We start from the raw sequence: 21,575 nt of genomic DNA on the forward strand, positions 1-21,575 counted from the left end.
GTACATATGTTTGCTCAAGGTTTTCCATTTAATTAACCTGTCTTTGCATCGTCGTGGTGTCGCCTCCGCGTCGCTTTGCAAATATTGGCAAACATTCTGAAATGTGGAAAAGGACAGAATAGCGAGTGTTGTGTAACAGAAAGACACCTACACACTGGAATTTTGCAAAGTACACTGTAATTATATTTTTGTTAGGCCCTCGTGTCATCGTCTCGAGCCGTACACCTCTTTCCTCGTTGGCCTTCGACGAGCGACACAGCTTCATCTGCACGTGGAATCTACGACGAAACAGTTTCTGGGCGTTGGTGTTACCATGTTGAAACCACCGCCGTGGAATTTCTTTCGATCTCGACCGACAATTGGGAAGACAGTCTCGCTCAGTGATTTCGGCTTTGTCTCTTTGGAGATCTGCAGCTTCTTCTTCTGTACGAAGTACTTCTTCTTCAGGTCGGTCATCTCGATGCTCATCTTGTCCATGTCTATTTTGTACTCACCCATTTGGACCTCGCACGTGCTCAACTGCGCCAGTAAACACTGAAAACATTCGTGCTGGTTTGCTTAGGTCAAACGCTTCGTCTCTCACTGGAGACTGATTTGTCAAACTTGAGAGAAAATTTTAATTATTATTATTGCTAACTCGAAAGAAAAGTTTAATTCTTTGATTTGTATTTTAGTGTCGATCGTAGAAAAGAAAAATTGGGATCATATATTTCAATTTTCTTTTTTTTTTTTCTCGATCGATTTAATTTTAATACTAGAACTACCAAGGACCAAAGGATAGAATTTTCATCATAGATATTATAGTAAAGAAAATAGAGATACGATGGTATACACAGAATACACTAGAATACTTTTATTATATAGAGATACAATAGAATACTTTTATTCGTGTATTTTATAAGAAATCATTTATATCTGTACTCTGTTTTGCATCTCTGATATATCTAGGAAAAAGTTATGAATTAGTTATTCGGTGAGTTAGGCCACAATCACTCACTTCGGTAGTTAATTTCAGCGTATGAAAATTAACAGCAGAAAAGGAAATTATTGTATTGTGAACGAAATATGAATTCTCTGGTCATCGTATTAGGATGATTCAAAGCTTTCCATATCTTTTACCTTCTGTCTAAAATTGAAGTGCTTGATTTGAACGAATCTCGATTGGACAAATTTTATTCGAAAATTGGTAATGGGGAAAATAATGTAATTACGGACAAAGTAAATTTTAGACATCTTGAGTACGAGTAGCTACGCATCTAAATGTAAAAATAATTAATAATATGATTGGAAATTTGTTTTCATTTACCTTTACTTTTCGTCCCCTCTCGCGCAATGCTTTCTGAGTTTTGTTCAGAGAAATCGCGACTTCTGGACCAGGATGCTTCGACAGAATTTCCCGAAGATTCATATATAGCTTCTCGGTGTCCTTTATCTTCTTCTCTTTCTCGATCATGTCAGCCGCCATTTTTATTATTCGTTTTTGAAGGATTTGAATTTTCTTCAGTAATTCGTAAGTATTTGGATCGGAACCCTAATCGAATTTTCAATGATATTTTTCATTACAAGAAAAAGAAAAACAGTACTACAATCACTTTAATAAAAATTCAAAATGAGTATTTTACAAAAAACTATAAAAGTATAAAGTATATTTTACAAAAAAGACAGTACTGCAATCACTTTAATAAAAATATAAAAATATAAATATATTTTACAAAAAAGTATTTTATAAAAAAAACAGTACTACAATCACTTTAACAAAAATATAAAAATGAGTATTTTATTTTACAACCACTACACTAACATAATTAAAGGAACAAAGCTGAGAACATAAACAGTTGTTTCTATCACGAAACTTTTATATATGTTTGTATATATATAAATTTCCATTAAAATTTCCATTTAAAAAAAAAAAGCTGCAGTCTACTAATTATCGTTATTATGTGCTTCCTATAAATGCATAAAAAAAACTGCAGCGTACTATTATTAAAAATTGTAGAACAACTATAACACGATTGATCACCGATGTTCAATTGTACAAATTGAAATGAAACTGACACAAGAATCCATGTCTGAAACATGTCCAGAACACGTCTCTGTCGATCATAATCAATGTCGCTCGATATTATTAGACAAACAAATACATTAATTATTGACAGCTGACGCACTAACCCTTTGCACTACGAGTTATTTTCCAATTGTTTTCTTTTGACAATTTAACTGGCAATTTAAAAAAAAAGTGTCGACTGGACATAAGAGTTCCTGTTGACAAAAATGTCGACGCCGACGCTGACAACGAAATGCAAAGGGCTGGAACACCATACCTCGAGCTTCCTCCATCTATGAATGTTAAGTGGCGTTTGCACTTCCTCTTCCAACGCCATCACCTTCAGCCTCTCTCTCGTTAGATCGTGATTCAAATGGAACACCTCGTTGCGCAGGTCGCTCATGTTCTGAATGTTCTTTATCAACAGAGCTTTCTCCGTCCTCAGTTTCTTCACCTCCAGCTTCAACAGTCTAATATCATCCAGCCTTTCATTGTACTGAACTTGTCCGCGTTGAAGCGTCCCGTGCAGGACTTTTATCCGACTGTACTGAAGGCTCAGCTCGTCGTTCCTACGGACCAGCTGGGTGCCCAACATGTCTCTCTCGTTCATCACGTTCTCGATGTCCTTCCTGTGCCGACCGATGTCCGATTCCGCCCGCTGGATCATCTGTCGCAAACTCTTCTCCTCCTGCCTCATCGACTCGATCTCCCGTTTCAAATCGGACGCCTCCTTTCGGCTGGACTGCAACTCGACTTTCAAAGCTTCTCGTTCCTTCTCCAGTTTCTTGTGAACTGCAATGGGATAGGAAATTGCGCGAACTTTCACTTTCACGCGCCGTCGACATTTGTACGAAATTTATATACGAATTCGCTGAATCTTTAGCTCTGAATATATCTATCGCGTTATCGCTATTGCATTAAATTCTTAGGGGACTTTTCATTATTAACAATCTGCGCTTGTCCACGATGATAAATTGCATTTTATGAAACGAAATTGTTTATCGTGAAATACTCTGCAGGCTCCTTTATTGTGTAAAGTGTTTCGAGTGAAATTATTTTATTGTGGTACTCGTTCTGAGGCAGTAGAGATCAAATTAAGAAACATAGTTCATATCGAAAGACATTGGTATAGATATTTACGTGTATTTATATCACGTGAATATGAAACATATTATTATGGATATGTGGATATTGAGAAATTAAAAGTCGCAAAAGTGGAAGTGAAAATGAATTGAATTTACACGCGTAACGTACAAATATAATGCAACAGCAGGAAGGAAAATAAAAATAAAAATATAAAGAGACCTTCGAAAAGGATAAATATGTAAAAATAAAATAAATATAATAAATAAAAATATAATAGATAAAAGTATGATAAATAAAAATATAATAGATAAAAATATGATAGATAAAAATATGATAAATAAAAATATAGTAGATAAAAATATGATAAATAAAAATATAGTAGATAAAAATATGATAAATAAAAATATAAAGAGATATCAGAGACCTTCAAAAGGGAGAAGTATGTAAAGATAAGATAAATAAAATAAATGTAATAAATAGAAATACGATAAATAAAAATATAAAGAGATATCAGAGACCTTCGAAAGGGATAAGTATACAATGATAAGATAAATAAAACAAATATAAATAGAAATACAATAAATAAAAATATAAAGAGATATCAGAGACCTTCGAAAGGGATAAGTATACAATGATAAGATAAATAAAATAAATATAAATAGAAATACAATAAATAAAAATATAAAGAGATATCAGAGACCTTCAAAAGGGATAAGTATGTAAAGATAAGATAAATAAAATAAATATAATAAACAAAAATATGATAAAAATATAATAAATAAAAATACAAAGAGATATCAGAGACCTTCAGAAGGGAACCTCAAATTACGAGCGAGTCGAACCTATTAAAAGGAGAAACTAAGTTAGCAGAAAGAGCCAACTCAAACGAACTCGCCTTCGTTAATTTTTACCTGCGTCAGATCGAGGGCGGGGGAGGGGGGAAAAAACCCTTTGCTTCGGCGGTTGGACCCTACAGCTTCCCTAACACGCTTTAACGATTAAAACTTATGGCCAAAGACCTGGATCCGCTGTTCTCCGTCAGGCAAACAAGTCGGGCAACTTGCTTCAAACTTTGGCCAAACATCGGTCGGAGAACCGAGGAGCCGGGGCTAACCAGCGCGACGTGAAACCGTCCGCAACTCAATTATCAAATGTCACCGGATGAAATATCATTAAGACGCGCGTCCGTTGAAGCGATTATCAAGAGCGTGGAGGGGAACGCTTAGGCTTACTGAACTGCTCTTTGACCAGCTGCCCCTCCTTCGTAACGATGTCCTCCTTCAGCTGTTCGATCTGATTGCTCAGCACCTTCAGCTTGTTCTTCAGCTCTTGTATCTCGTCGTGCGCCTCTGTCAAGCTCTTGCTGCACGCGTTCCTCTCCGCGCGAAGCAGCTCGAACAGATTCTGTTGCTGGCGGTGCTTGGCCTCGGTCTCGGCCAGACGTTTCTTGTAACTCGAGATCTCCAGCTGCTTCAGCTTCACCTTGCTTATGTATTCCTCCATCTGTGCGCGAAGCCGAGTTACACATAGTTAACTCGATTAGTTGACTCGGAACGTGTAAATTGACATGTTACTTTCAACGCTTAATACACCGATTATTTCTCTAGGCTGAGAGAGAAAGTTTGCGCGACCTCCTTCGAAAAAAAAAAAAAAAAAAAGAAAATCCTAGAACACGAAGATTCGAGATGTAAAGTTTCAAATTTAAGACTTAGATTAAAAAGTAGTTTTCGTAGCGTCGAAGATGCTTTCACGTGGTTCTTGAAAAGGGATGAGCAAAGATACTTTCATCTCTCGGCGATTTTACGGATTTACAACGTCTTTGCGAAAATGTGAAAGCTTGTTTTCATAACACTTTCAGATCCCCACCTTGAAGACTGCACGACGATCCCTTGTAATCTGTCGCACGATTTGATTTTTTTTTTTTTCACAGAGCTTCAAGAATTTGAAAATTTCTCAGTTTTTGCAAAAACAAGTGTAAGAAACGAATATATCTGTCATCGTATAGTATCATTTGGTTTAGGATTATTTATGATATAACCAGAAATATGCAAAAATTAACATAGCTAAGTATGAAAAATCACATTAAATATCTGATAGAAGAATAAGTCCTAACGAAATGAATATATCTGTCATCGTATAATATCATTTGATTTAGGATTTTTTATCATATAACTAGAAATATGGAAGAATTAACGTGCAAGCTAAGTATGAAAAATCACATTAAATGTCTGATAGAAGAATAAATCCTAACGAAATGAATATGTCATCGTATAGTATCGATCATTTGGTTTAGGATTTTTTATCATATAACTAGAAAGATGGAAGAATTAACATAGCTAAGTATGAAAAATCACATTAAATGTCTGATAGAAGAATAAGTCCTAACGAAATGAATATATCTGTCATCGTATAGTATCATTTGGTTTAAGATTATTTATGATATAACTAGAAATATGCAAAAATTAACATAGCTAAGTATGAAAATTCACATTATAATATCTGAAGAATAAATCCTAAACAAGTAAATAAATAAATTCAGAATTGCTCAAAACTGCTGGTTACATTATAAAGTTATTATTAATTATTATTACATTATAAAGTTATGTATTAAATTTACATTTATCGTGAACGTTAAAAATACCATAATATTAAATACCAAAAAAACATTGCAAGCTTTGTAACCTAATATTGTTGCAATATGGTTGTCCAAAGAAGTTGATTATCGCTCTTAGAAAACGAGATAGCTAAAATTTCCAGAAACGACTTGTTAAGAAAAGTCACACTGTCTCATCAGCCGAATGTAACTGACACCGGTGTACTCCTTGTTACAGAATAGTTAGTAGTTACATGATTTACGTTTTAGCCGTGTAACAATGTATATGAATAATGAGTATGAACCTCGAAGGACACGTAGAAAGTTTGTTTGAATAATGCTTTAGTATCTGATTATCACTTGTTTCTCATATGCGAAAGAGAAGAATACTTTTGTTAGATTTTCCTTTTGCGCAACGAAATTATTGATTTACATAAATATTTTGTAACGTCGCGTCTCTGCTGTACAGGGTTACCGAAATCGTTTCAAAATGTTCATTATACCCACGAAGCTATCGAAAAGAATTTTTAGTACAATGCCATGCTTTGAATTTCCGAATATCTGAATATTCTAACATTTGGGAATATCCGAAATTCTAATATCCAAATTATTCCAAATTCAAAATACGAATTGTTCAACATTTTACAACTGCAAATACGAAACTTGAAATATATCGAATGTTCAACACGTTAATTGTAAACCTTTTGCACATTTTGGTTAATTTATTTTTCGAATTATTTTAATATTTAATATTTAATTATTCATTTCAATAATTTTTAATATTTAATTTGAAATGTATTGAAAGCGTATATTATCTAGAATCTAGAATATTTATATTATTTAAAATTTGTTGCCAACAAGATTCATCCTATTTTAATCATTTCAGTTACTAGTGATCACTACAGCTAATACAGTTTGAAGATATCTGACAGTTTTGAAGCACAGAAAGAATTACTTACGCCAAAACGTTACGTTGGACAATTCTGTTCTCAACGTGCAGTTTTCTCATAATATCCACCTAAACACGCGCAATTCAATATCAGATAGACGATCCATTATCCATTGAAAATCCCATTAATCAGACACTTTTGTCTCCGTGTATAATACAGTTCGTTCTACAGTGCAGTATCGAGTACAAAGCGTTTTGGATCAAATTCTACACTTAGGCATATTGTAGATCTCACCTCCGGTAATAGTTACTAATCTAGTATTAATTACAATTTCGTGTATAATCACGAAATGAGCAGGTTATATACGTCGGGATAATACCGGCCACATACGCGTATATAATGTGGTTACACACAATGCGTTCAGCAGGACCACTGTTAAGACGATATTTCCTCGAATACAATATCAGTACGTGTGTGTCTGTGATGCAAAGCCCGTCGCTTAAAATTCGTATTTAATAGTTATGTACTGGAGTGAAGTGAATTAAACGAGATATTACTTAAGACTCTTCCATCCTATCGCATTATCTTATCTCTGTTCCTCTATTTCAATTTCAACGTTTCAGTGTTTTTTCATTTTATTTCACTTCTCTGTATGTCTGTTTTATATATATCGCTTGGAAAGTGGAGCGAAAATGTTTGTACCGGTTGAAAATGTTTTCGGATCAGACTCAACTGACTCTGGGGGGGGTTTTTTAAGAAGATTGTCAAAATTATCAGGTGAACGGACGTTGTTTTGACGACGTATGTTATTCAATTAGAGCAATCATCCACTACAAAAGATACGAAGCTGTTCGTGCTAAACATTGCGGTCGAATCGATCGGTTCCTGATCTCTCTTGAGATTGTATTCCGCAATTGCTCAAACGATAATTCCGTAATATACTTTCGGGATTCGGCTCGCGGAAAAAGGAAGGTACACTCGTAATAACTTTAGTCCCCTTTATCCAGCGGGATTTTCTCCCAATAAACTAGAATTGACCGATCGATTAATGATTGACGTAAGTCCGCGATACAACTAAATAATAAATTATACTTTACGATGGAACTTCGTCCGGAAGATTGGAAAGGATTAGTAAGTTGAAATCCACGTTTTTAATCGTATAATTCGCTGGTATATGGAAAAGGAAAAATTCAGTGCAAATATGGTAAAAACATCAAATACCAAAGATTGAGATATCAAGTAACGGAACAGTAGTAAATATGAAATGTTTATTTTTAAGACAGAGACAGTAATTTAAAGAACATTTTAAAAAATAGCAAATACCAAAAATTAAAATATTAAATGTCCTTGATTCCTAATAAATTAATGTAAATTCTTTCTCTCTGTGCGTGATCTCTGTTTTATTTTATGATAAAATGCCAATATTTGAATCTTCAAACTTCCCACAAATGCCAATAAATTCGCGATTTGATCGTTTTATTTATATATTTATATATTTATTTGCGAGAAATTATTTAAATCTTTATATATATATAATTTATGTGTAATTTATATTTAAATATATTTTTATATACAATATACATTTAAATTTATATATAATTTATATATAAATTATTTTTATATATTTATATAATTTATATAATTTATATTTAAATATATTTTTATATACAATATACATTTAAATTTATATATAATTTACATTTAAATATATTTCTTTATTTAATTTATATATAATTTATATTTAAATATATTTCTTTATTTAATTTATATATAATTTATATATTTTTTACAGGCCCGTAAAATGTCCAACAAAAATTAGAAATTGTGACCATTCTGGCGATATTGGTAGTTGCAGCGTTGGTAAGAACATTATAAACAATTCAATTATAAACGTTCTCTCTACTTCGACGAGCGCGAATCTTATCCGATCGCAGATCTTTCGAAAGCACAGACAGGATCTCGAGACTAGCCCTGAGCAAACCTAAAATGAACGACTGACCTATGTCTACCTTTACCACCCGCTGGCGGGCAAACCGTATATCCATCAGCGCAATTCGCTTGATGCCTGTGCACACAGCAACCGTACCCGCTTGCCGATCCCTCGGCCTGCACGTCCACCGTACAACTTAGCTGACAGCTCACGCTATATCAACACCTATTATTAGATAGATGTTTAACAGCGTGTCTACCTCCACTACTTCCACCATACCCGATTACGCAGTATACCTTAACAATTCCGCCTTTCCCTGTCCTATCGCGTTACGCAGCGTTTTTGATTTGCATCAACAGCCGGGAACGGGAGTGGACGATCGCGATCGCGCGTGATAAATGAGCTTTATCGATTGGCTGTGAGACCTCCCTTTTTGCTTTCTTTCTTTCTTTCTTTTTTTTTTTCTTTTTTTTTTTTGACGAAAGAAGAAGATTTATTGGTTGGTCACCGCGTGAACGATGGAAATGGTGAAATCCAGCAGAGTGATATGGATTGTGATCGGTACCGATTTCTGTTGACTGCGTTCGTTCATTGAAGATGTAAAACATTATATATACAGTGATGTAATATATAATGAAATATATATAGTTTCAATGGAATTAACTGGAATGTATAATAAAATGTAAATAGTTTCAACAAGATCGAAGAAATGACGTTAATTGTTAAGATTATTTGAATATATTCATTAAACTATGAGAAAGTTGTAATGGAAGCTAATGTGTTATACTACTATGTTGACAATTGTATAATGTCAGGGAGCTGTGAAGAATAATTTAAATTGAATTTTTCTTTCATTTGCTGAAAACATATTCAGACGTAGAAATTTATTTCGAATATATCACTGACAATAGGATGTAAGAATTTAAAATTGTAAAGTCTAGAAATTTGTTTTACAAGAATACGTGTACGAATTTATTTTCCTATCCGAAATAACGATCACAATTTTTAAAATGAGAATAACACGATACTATCAAGATAAAGTAAAACAGTGAAAAAGTAAATAATTCTCAAGGTGTTCATTTTTTCGAATTTGAACATTCCAAAAAGCAAGTTAAATCTGCTAGTAAATACTTTAGAAATTGCAACATCAATTGCAAGAATCAATATGTATCAATATGTGCAATATACAAATTGCAAGTAGAATGAATCAACGATATATGAGATAATAGTAAAAGAATTGAATTAAAATCAAGCGAACGAGCAATTTCTCCCCAAAAAAAGAAATAGAATGCGAACGAAAAACAAAGAATCAGTATACACCGATATATGTCACGAATTGTAAGTAGAATGAATTAATGATACGTCGGACAGTAATAAAAGAATTAAGTTAAAATTAAATGAATTTCTTTCCCAGAAAAAAGACTTTTTTAATAAAAAAAAAAAAAGAAATAGAACGTAAACGAAAAACAAAGAATCAGTATACACCGATATATGTCACGAATTGTAAGTAGAATGAATTAATGATACGTCGGACAGTAATAAAAGAATTAAGTTAAAATTAAATGAATTTCTTTCCCAGAAAAAAGACTTTTTTAATAAAAAAAAAAAAAGAAATAGAACGTAAACGAAAAACAAAGAATCAGTATACACCGATATATGTCACGAATTGTAAGTAGAATGAATTAATGATACGTCGGGCAGTAATAAAAGAATTGAATTAAAATTAAATGAATTTCTTTCCCGGGAAGAAAACTTTTTTAATAGAAAAAAAAAAAAAAAAAAAGAAACAGAGCTCAAACGAAACAGTGACACAGTTAAGCACGTGGAATACGAGGAACGAGAAACGAGAAACGGAGAATTTGTTTGTATGCATCCAGGCGAGTAGTATAAGACAGGATTGGGTTAGATAAACTGAGAGTGACTCACGCGTGAGTGAAGTGAAATGGGTGTTGGATACGTGGTCAGAAAAGTGAAATGATACCATATTTGCTCGGGCAAGTAGAACAGAATTCCTAGCGAACAATGTAAGACCGTGTATATATAACTGCGCATCATTCACGGTTATCCAAGCGACATTCTAGTCGAGTAACATACGGAAATTCCCGAGGTAATAAATTGTTAATGTTTTAAGCGACTATTCGACCTTTTTATTCGAACAATTTGACGCAAGCAAGAATTCAGAGAATTTCCCCTCCTCACCTGTTGTGCCAAATGCTGAGCGGTCGTGCTATGCTTGTCTCTCTCCTTCTCCACGACAGCCAATTGGGTTTCAATTTCCATGATGTTCCGCAACGATGAATCGAGCTCGTGCTCGACCTTCCTCCGACTGAACTCGCACACCAGAACCTCCTGATTCAGCCTTTTGATCTGGTCGCCGAGGGTCTCCTTCGTGCGAGCCAAAATGGTCTTCTCGCGCATGATGATATCCGTCTCCTGCATCTTGTCGGCCAGCTGTTTCCGGAACGCGACCGCCTCGTGCTCCGCGGTCCTCGCTTTCGTCGACATCTCCTTCAGCTGCTGCTCCAGGCTGGATCTCTCCAGCTCGAGCTTCTGCAATCGCTTCGTCGTCAATTCTCTCTCGGTCTTGCACTTTGACATTTCGTCCCTCATTCTGCAACCGATGCAAGAAGAAAAAAAAAAAAGAAAAAAGAAAGAACGAGACTGGGAAGCGAAATTGGAGAGTTATTGAAAGTTATTCTTCGAGACTTTGGATCGTGAACGCCTCGAATGTCAAAGTTTTATCAGGCGACATTGTGCTCTGACACTGGTTGCTATTCAATCGAATTATTTAATTTCGATCTAACGGCATCAAGGACAAGGGTTTTATAATATATACTATAATAACTATCATAATAATAATAATAATAATAATAAATGTAATAATAAATAATAATAAAGGACAAGAGTTTTATAATATATATTATAATAACTATAATAATAATAATAATAACAAATATAATAATAAATAATAATAAAGGACAAGAGTTTTATAATATATATTATAATAACTATAATAATAATAATAAATGTAATAATAAATAATAATAAAGGACAAGAGTTTTATAATATATGTTATAATAACTATAATAATAATAATAATAAATAATAATAAAGGACAAGAGTTTTATAATATATATTATAATAACTATAATAATAAAATATATAATACATTATTATGTTATAAAATAGAAAAAGCTCCAATTCAGGCTTTATTTGAATAATCTGACTTTTAATTTTAATTTTCATTGAACGTCAAATGGGAACGGGTCGGCAACGATTTTAATAACGCTGGACAAAGATTAAATGTTAGACGTTAAGATGTAACTATAGGGTATCGAGCAACAACGGATGTTGCATTATAGACTGCGTTTTACTAAAAGCTGGCAACCTTTATATAAGTGGAATAATTCAACGCATTATACGCCCGAACGACCATAAATTTCAGATGATCGTTCATACTGCTTTCGTGCACGTATAAACGTGTAATTGTTATTTATATATGCGCCGATACCGCAGGTATTGCTCGCGCGACGAACAACGATCCATTAAGCAGATTTTAAGAATAGTCGCGACACAATTCTCCGAAAATTATTACCAGTTACGCAGCACGGGATTAATCCGTCTGGGATAATTAAAGTGTATTTTACTACTGGATCAATTTGAATATATTGTTATTATTATTCTGGAAAATGTATTCTATATTCTGCACAAAGTTTTACCTATATTTGTATACTTCACTTCTTTTCTTATATTTAATACAATGACTACCAAGCTGTTTGCTCATCACTGTATTTTTTAATAATTTAATAATAATTTTAATAATAATTTGTACATTAATTAATAAAATATACATTTAACACAGAAAATTTAACAATTATACAAAAATATATTCCAATGTAATTGTAATAATGTACATTAAAGTTTACAGGAATAAATTTTATTTTGCTTGTTAGAGAAACATTAGTAAACTGTGTAAGTTAAAATAAAATAAATAATAAATAATAAAAATAAATATAATATATATAATAACATAATAATATATATAATATATAATATATAATAATAAAATAATAAAATAAAATAAATAATAAATAATAAAAATAAATATAATATATATAATAACATAATAATATATATAATATATAATATATAATAATAAAATAATAAAATAAAATAAAAAATAAATAATAAAATTAGAAAGTAACATTGATCGTAGAATTGTAAGATAATTAAGTCAGAATAAAATAAATTGCATAAACTAAACTGGACTGAAACTGAATTACAAAATAACGTTTAAGGAAAACTAAATTGCCCGAAAGACTATAAACAAAATTATTATTTCCCTACGAAAACTTATCTTGCAATAGAACTTGAAAATTTGTTACAACACTCCGCAGAAGTATTCACCCTCTTTAAACTCATATTTCTGATGGTACATTCCTTTGATATTTCTGAAAGTTTATCAATTTATCAAAGAAATATTGAAACATACCGTTTCATTCAAACAAACTTATACGAACAAGTGAAATAATAAATATCCGTGGGATGTGAAAGATATTTGGAACCGTTCTCAGAAACCATTCTTCACCGTCGATAGAATATTCGAAAATCCTGTTGTGCAACACACGTATTTCCTTCTTCTTCGTTTTCTCTTTCTGTTGTCATGCAAACAGCAACAAACGAAATTCGTTTCGTCAATAGAGGATAAAAGTGACGTGGAAATCCTTGTCGTCCGAACAATGAGTTATATTTTCTCGTCGATCCATCTGGCGAGTTTTCCCCCAGGGAAATACATGACAATTTGCATAGCAATTATACCTTGGCCATATCGTATCGGCGCGCGCATTGTAGTACAAAATTTAATGGGAAATAAATTTCGTTTGTTTGCTGGCGAGGCGATCCAGGAACGAGTAATATTGCAAATAGTCCGACGATATAATATTTCTCTAGCACGTAGATTAGAACAATCCTACGTTGCAATAAATTAAAAAAAAATTTTATTCGACCACAGTCTATCGTAAATTTGCTCGATTTCGAATATATTAATTTAATTTAATTTACTTTAATTTAATAATTTAGTTTAATTTAATATAATTAAAGAAACACACAAACTTTCCAATAATCGTAGAAATTTGTGATATTAATTATTAGTCCATTTAGCCATTAACTGGCTAATGTAACGTGGATTGAAACGTCATTTACCTGTTCATGGTCACCCTGCTATCTTTTATATACTTTTCCTTCTCCGTCATTTCCTTCTCCAAACTGTCTATCTGATTATTCGCGTTCTCGAGATCCGTCTCGAGGTTCAGCTTCTTTACTGACAGCTTGTTTATTTCCCTTTGCATCTTCTCCGTGGATATTCTCTGCTCCTTCAGCGAACTTTCCAGCTTTATTACGTTAGCGGCCGCCGCATTTATCGATTCGTTCGCCGTCTAACAAAATGCACGCAACTATTAATCACACGGGGACAGACATCGATGATAATGAGATTATGCAAGCTCGTGCGCAAAATTTGGAATCCGTTGAACGTGAAAAATGCGTTTCGAGACTCGAAACGGGCAAACAAGCGAAAGAAATACGCGTCAATTTGAGATTTTCGGTGAAAAATTGAGCAACAATACTATCTGTTGTTATAACTTGTACGATTTATCAGCCGTATTTTGTTTACTTGGGTAATTATCGAAGAAAAAGAAATTTTAACATTAACAATTAACGATGTGTTGAAAAAGTAAATTATTCTATTGTTACGTTCTCGTTTTGAATCCGATTGTACAAAACACTGAGTGTATATCATTCGAGCGTTACAATATCATGAAATGTATCACTTGATGTAAATTTAAATAGCTACGATTATTATAATAATTACAATTAACATTCTATCTTCTAATATCCTATCTAATAGTCTATCTAATATTAATATTCTATAAAATATACCTATATGTACGTATTATTATATCCCCAATTCGTACTCATGCCTAGTATATAAAAATTTCTATGCACGCGTCCTCAAACGCGATTGTAAGCATTAGAATCAACTTGAACACTAAATAGTGACAACAATTAAGAATTGTTAAAGAAATATATTCTAAGAATAATAAATAAATATATTCTGGTTAAAGAAATATATTCTAAATGCTAATGAACAAATTCTGAATGATAATGTAATTGTATAGTAGTAAATTCAAATTAAAATAAAAAAGGAATTTATTCTATGATAATAATTAAAAAAAATAGATACGTATAGAGTTTCATAATATATTCTAAATTATAATATACTTTATAATATTTATAATTATATGTATATGATATAAATAATATGTCATATTGTTATTATTGATATGAAACATAATATTATAATATTTAATATAATATTATTAATATAATATAATATAATATTATTAATATTAACATAATATTATAACATAACATTATATATTCAGAGCATAATATTGAAAATATTAATGAAATTAAAAATTTTTTTATATTAAAAATATATTGAAATATAATGTTTTAAATAAACTACATATTTAGAAATAAAGAAATATTGAAATATAATGTTTTAAATAAACTACATATTTAGAAATAAAGAAATATTGAAATATATTTAGAAATTTAGAAATATTGAAATATAATGTTTTAAATAAACTACATATTTAGAAATAAAGATATCTATATCTAGTTATATAGTTAGAAGCTTCAATTTTTTATTTCAGGTTAAATTAGAATTTTATTCAATAAAATGCTTCTTTTTAGCTTTAATTTAAAATAAAGTATGAAGTAATGTTTACATTTTATCTTTATTTGTATAACATGTATTGAAACAAAACATAGATCCAAGAAACTCAAACCCTATCAATCGTCCGAAATTATCACGCCTCAAACCAGACCCGTAATCGTAGCTACCTATAAATTATTTCACTGCCTCTATCACCCTGTATCTTGGCCGATAAGTTTCCCGCGCAAAAGTTTCCAATTCGTAGATCGAAGTCGCATCTTACAGACGATCATCTCGCGAAGATAAGCTTCGAACGAAGGAAAGCGAAATTCCATCGATCCGGCTGGAAATCGCCCGCGAAACCACCTCGTCCCGGTTTTTATTGCAAGTCTATTGGAAAACTTGTTGAACTTTTGCGTGCATTTGGTCGCGAGGCCGATTAGCCGAGAGAGAAAAAAGGTGGCTTCGTGTGTTTGACTTTTCGGTCGGGCAGCGAGCTTGAAAGAAGTTTCAAACTTCTTAAGCATAAATCTCCTGACTTTCTGAAGAGAGAGAGAGAGAGAGAGAGATTTCGAAGATCGTTCAAGGTGTCGCTCGAATTGACGCTTAAACGGCGTTTTAAGTAAAATCGACACCATGTTTGATTATCTCTCCAAAGATGAAATTTTAAGCCGTGTTTCGCTTGTCGATTCGAGTGATGAATTCAATGAGATTCAAATTAAATTAGACGTGTCTTTTTTTTTTTTGTTTTAGTCATTACCAAAGAATTTTTGTTGCGAAGATACTACACTAAAATTCATCTGTGCACTAGAACCACGTTGGTATGTTCAACTCTATAAATAAAGGACATAAACTTTTACTCATATATTTGACGAAGTTTATGAAAAGTCGCTGAAACATTGAAAAATGCTTGCCACTAAATCTAAAGAAAAAAGTTCCAATAAAATTCAACAAAAATTTAGAAAATTCTAAATCTCTTCAAGCCTAATGTTCCAAGGAAATCGTTCTGAAGAGAAAATTTCAATCTTCGAGACCGTAATGAATCTAATAACGAAAACATTTATTCAACATTTGTTCCTAAAGATGTTTAACTATTAAAACTAATATTATTGATTAAAATAACTATTAAATATTAAAATTAATATTATCTAATATATTAATATATATATAATGTTATTAATTAAAATAACTATTAAATATTAAAATTAATATTATTTAATATTATTAGATAATATATTTATATATATAATATTATTAATTAAAATAACTATTAAATATTAAATATTAAATATTAAATATTAAAATTAGTATTATCTAATATTATTAGATAATATATTTATATATTAATATAATATTATTAATTAAAATAATTATTAAATATTAAACTTAATATGATCTAATATTATTAGATAATATATTAATATTATATAATATTAAAATTAATATTATCATAGAGTTTTAATTACCTGAAGATCGCTGGTTTTCACGGCGAGTTCTTCTTGCAGCTGCAGGACCTCGTCCTCTGCCCTCTGTCTCGCCCGTCGTTCCTTCGAGATCTCGCTCAGCTGCATGTCCATGTTCTCTTGCATCTCCGCTATTTGATTGCCGGCGACGCTGCTCCTCTTTTCCAGCTCCTCCGTGTACAGCGCCATGTTCTTCAACCGTTGCTTCAACGTGTCCACCTCGCCCATCAACTTCTCCTTCTCTTCTATCAGGCTCTCCTTTTGCTTCGCGAAACTTGTGCTGCAATCGTCGATGAAACAAACGATGAACGCTGCTTCCTCTTCCCCTTTCTTTCTCTTTCACGCGGTTGAAATTCTCTATTCTATTGGCGATTGAAAAAAAATATCCTAGCAGTGTGATGCGCTGTCGGCGGTTGGTCAGAAACACGGAGATCTCGAGGGACATCACGGAGACGACGTTAATTCAAAGAAACACAATAACAAGGTCTCGGAAACTCGTGGGACACGTCGAAGACTTCAAATTCGTGTGATCCGATGTGAAAACGTAATCAAAGGGAATTTAGAACTTCCTGATATCGGACGGAGCAACGAATTATCTCTGTCATCAAAGAAACTCTAATGTCTAATAATATTCGAATTTAACTGTTATAATCTAATGTTATATTAACTATAATCTAATAATATAATGATAAAAAATATATATATAACATAATGATAAATGTCTAACAATACTGTAAAAGAATCAACTATTTAGTAATAGTAGGGAGGAATCAATTTGTTATGTAGTAATAATTTACTGTAATACACAATAATTTACTTGTAAGAATTCAACTATAATTACACAATATTAATAATTTACTGTTGTAAGAATTTAACTATAATAGTAATAATTTAACTATAATACAAAATAGTAATAATTCACTGTAAGAATTTAACTATAATTACACAATAGTAGTAATTTACTGTTGTAAGAATTTAACTATAATTACACAATAGTGATAATTTACTGTAAGAATTCAACTATAATTATACAATAGTAATAATTTACATTATGTGTTACATAGTGAATATGTAAGGAATTCAAAGGAAATAGCTGCAAAGAAATGAATTGTAGGTAAAAATCTAATAAAAAGAAATAGAAAAGAAAGATGAAGCTGTAAAAAGATTTTTATTAGACGTTTCATTAGAATATTTCATGGCGAAAGTATTAAATTGAAATCAGACGAAGTATAACAAAATAAGAAGGAAATATAATAACAAAAAGTTTAAAATTGTAAGGTATTGCAAATATCAAAGAATTACGTGTAAACGATAAAATATTAGAGATAATCAACGACAAGAGACACTTACTTTTTACCAAAAATTTTGTTATATACATTATATATATTTATTATATCATATATTATATATATATTATATTATTATTATGTATAAATTATGTTATATATATAAAATATAAAATAATAATATGAATATATATACATACATCTACCAATTTTACTAAAGACCAGAAGAACCGAACAATAAAATGAGAAAACAATTACTGACAAAACTATAACCAAACACAGACTGAAAATATTAAGGAACAAATGAAGTATTTGTAAGAAGATACAAATATCGTAGCCAGTATATAAATGTCAAAGAAACAGATAATGGAGAAAGGGCAATGGGGAAAGGGCAATTTCAGTTTGCTCGTAGCCATTAAACAATTACAAAGCTGTCGGGAATCGAGTGATATTGATTGGCCGTTTTAGCCCTTTGCGAGAGAGGTTGGCCGGAAGTTCAAGACAGTCTCCTCTCGAAGCCCTTTGTCGAGACACGAAACCCGAGAAACGAAGTAAAACGTCTTTATGAACCACGCTACACACCACCACCCTTACAGCCATCGTCCCTTTCGCACAGAAATTGCATTCTGACCGTGTTGACTAAACAGAGACGATCGGTTTACCGGACCCCCCTTCCTAGGGGATTAGATTCCCGGATATCTGTGTGGCTTCGGCGTGATCACGATGTCCATACAACAGATCGGCGTCTCCCATGGACGTGCGAGGCAAATTGGCGCCATTTAGAAAAAAAAAATCATCGTTCATGTGTATCTTGTTATTGTAACACACTATGCTTATTAATACTTACTCGCTTGTACGAAGTTTTTTACTTCGATGGGAAAATTAATCTTGCGATAGTATGTTTATAGATAATTTCGATACCGGTATTACTATATTATTAATAATATTTAATAATAGCGAATTTATTATTTTATCATTAATAATAAATTTATTATCACTTATTGGTAATAAATATTATATAATAAATAATAAATATTATATAATAAATTTATTATCACTTATTGATAATAAATATTATATAATAAATATATAACTTATTGATAATAAATATTATATATAAATTAATTTTTATTTATTATTATATTATTAATAATAAATTCGCCGGCGTTGGATAATTATCAGAACAATCGAAATTAAAAGTCGCAATGTCCCTCCGTTTCGAACTAAACTGAATTCTGATGTAAATCTTTCTGTATTTGTAAAAAGTTTACACGCTGTACAGCGAGAAACACGTGTTAGATAACGTAACGAAACATTTAAAAAAACACCTACTCTTCGCTGGCGGCTAGTTGCCTGTTTTTCTGCGCGATTTCCTGATGCAGTTTCTGCACATTCACGCGTAAATTTTCGATCGTGTCTTGCGCGTTCTGCTCGCGCGTGTGCGCAGCGTCCGCTCGCTTCATCGTGTTTATCACGTCCTGTTTCAGTTTCTCTATCTCTTCGTAATTCAACGATATCCTGTTCGTCAATTCGAATACTTTTTGTTCGCTTAGGAAAGCTCTCTCCTGGAACGAAAAATGTATTTCAAGGAAATTTAGAATGATTATTGTAGAGTAATTATTTATAGAGCGTGTAAAATGTATACACGGACCCTTAACGCATTATACTTCTCCATTAAGTCTTTCTCCGATCGGTGGGCTTCGTACAGAGATTCATAGAGTTTCGTGTACTCATTAATGAATGGAGCCAGCGCTTCGTTGGTTTTCATCTCTTGCAATACCTGAAGACCAAAGTAAATTTTGTCAATGAAACAATTTTATACAAAATATACAACATATATATTATTTAAATTATTTATATTATATTATTTATATATATATTTAAATTATTTAAATTAGTTATATTATATTATTTATATATATATTTATATTATTTAAATTATTTATATATATATTTATATTATTTAAAATCCATGCAATCCTTTTATAACTTTCAACTTTAGTTTAGCATTTCCTGTATGAAACAGATGAAAATTTAATTTTTTATTTACAAGTTCGCGTCCGCTTACGATTGAGACTCAATCGAGTCTCAAGCTTAAATTTCCAGACTTTTCAGTTACAACTATATACACAGGAAATAAATAATTTTTAATGCAACACATTGCAATGACACGCGTTCTACGTGTGTATAAAGTATAACGTCTGGAATTACGTCGGTGTTCCAATATTTTCCGTGACCGAGCGTCCGCCCGTGACGAGTTGAACTCAGCTCTCGAAACAATGCTCATACCTACTTCCTTGGGTCTTCGTGAGAAAACAGCATTGTCAGGACGAACAAGAATTTACCCTCACCTTCGAGTAATTCTTCTCGAGGTCGCAAAACGTGCTGCTAGCCGAGCTGCCCTCCGACGCCGGCTCGCTGCTCTCGCTCCCCTCATCCTGAAACGCGTCGTTACACGCTAACAGGATATCCGTCACGTCCTCCGCATGGCTTTTCTCACCATCATCGTCACCTAGCCGCGCCACTGACCTCGCGATATTAGTCACCGACTTTCGCGAAAAATTTACGACCGCTTCTTCTTTCTTTCGTTCTCTTTGTCTCTTGATAAACGTTTCGAGTTGACCAGAGAGAGAGAGAGAGAGAGAGAGAGAGAAAGAGAGATCTAACTAACCGCTCTGATGATCGAAAAGCACGCGTTCTCGAAAAATTTCAGAGATTCCGTGGATTTGTTGCCCCGTTATTAGCGATTGATTGATATTAGCTGTCACTGAGACTTTGTGTCTCTCGGGGTTTCAGGGTTTTTCTTTTATTAGGAATATCATTGCTTTGAATTGGATTATGCCAATTTTGACAAGTCTCAGATTTATCTCGTCGATAATTACTTGGAAGAAATGACGCAAGGAAATGAAACTAAAACGATAGCACGCCCAATAAAATTATTCGCGATTGCATTCTGAAAGATTTCTTACCGCAGATAGTCGCGCGGTTAGGTTATCGATACTTGGGAAAATTCAGTTTTGATAACAACGTCTTGGTTATCTGGTCCATTGCTCTTTTTAGACTTATCGGCGTCCATTATTCTTATCACACCATCGGACTATGTCGCAGGATTGCAACGATTTAACAGACTACATAAAGTAAAGCCGGAGCACGAGAAAGAAATATTTCGCAAATAGTCAGAAGAGCAAACTGTTTGAACATTATTCAATGATTGCTCGATCATACTCGATACATGCACAATGATAAAAGATGTACTGGGTGATTCTTAAATCAGCATATTGAAATACATAAGGAATATCATGTGATAATATAATATAATGATTAAAGAGCATAGATAATTGTTTAATCTACATTGCAATACATTCTATGAACGGTTATTCAAAATTTTATTTTAGCAGATAATTTCGTAATTTAACGCAACTTAAAAATGTATCTCATTATTATAATATTATTGTAAGTATATTATAGAAGTGCAATACAATATGATACGTTTGAAAAAATAATTTATCCTCGATCAAATGATTATACTTACGTCCAAACCAGCGTTCATCTCCATGTCCATCAT

The 21,575-nt window shown here is 32.2% G+C and overlaps 1 protein-coding gene across 1 annotated transcript; it reads right to left on the reverse strand.

Annotated features, from left to right (window-relative positions):
• Positions 1-261: 261 nt before the first annotated feature.
• On the reverse strand, positions 262-21,575 carry LOC122537681 (cilia- and flagella-associated protein 58-like). The gene is made up of 12 exons (XM_043671060.1): positions 21,543-21,575; positions 21,012-21,107; positions 20,362-20,559; positions 19,662-19,790; positions 19,343-19,575; positions 16,728-17,004; positions 13,746-13,978; positions 10,743-11,154; positions 4,363-4,633; positions 2,322-2,836; positions 1,307-1,531; positions 262-534 (listed from the first exon to the last, which is right to left on the reverse strand). The coding sequence occupies exons 1-12, from the start codon at positions 21,573-21,575 to the stop codon at positions 262-264; spliced, it is 2,895 nt and encodes a 964-aa protein (XP_043526995.1).

The sequence above is a fragment of the Frieseomelitta varia genome, unplaced genomic scaffold (genome assembly GCF_011392965.1).
Source record: "Frieseomelitta varia isolate USP_RPSP 00005682 unplaced genomic scaffold, Fvar_1.2 scaffold_162, whole genome shotgun sequence".
NCBI lineage: Eukaryota > Metazoa > Arthropoda > Insecta > Hymenoptera > Apidae > Frieseomelitta > Frieseomelitta varia.

Bases quoted from the DNA above. Each gene is read 5' to 3' on its own strand.
- LOC122537681 (XM_043671060.1), bottom strand. From the start codon at position 21,575: ATGATGGACATGGAGATGAACGCTGGTTTGGAC. The intron at 21,108-21,542 runs GTAAGTATAATC...CCTGCGACATAG, and splicing joins AGATGAACGCTGGTTTGGAC to TCCGATGGTGTGATAAGAAT. The intron at 19,791-20,361 runs GTGAGGGTAAAT...TTTGGTCTTCAG, and splicing joins TCGAGAAGAATTACTCGAAG to GTATTGCAAGAGATGAAAAC.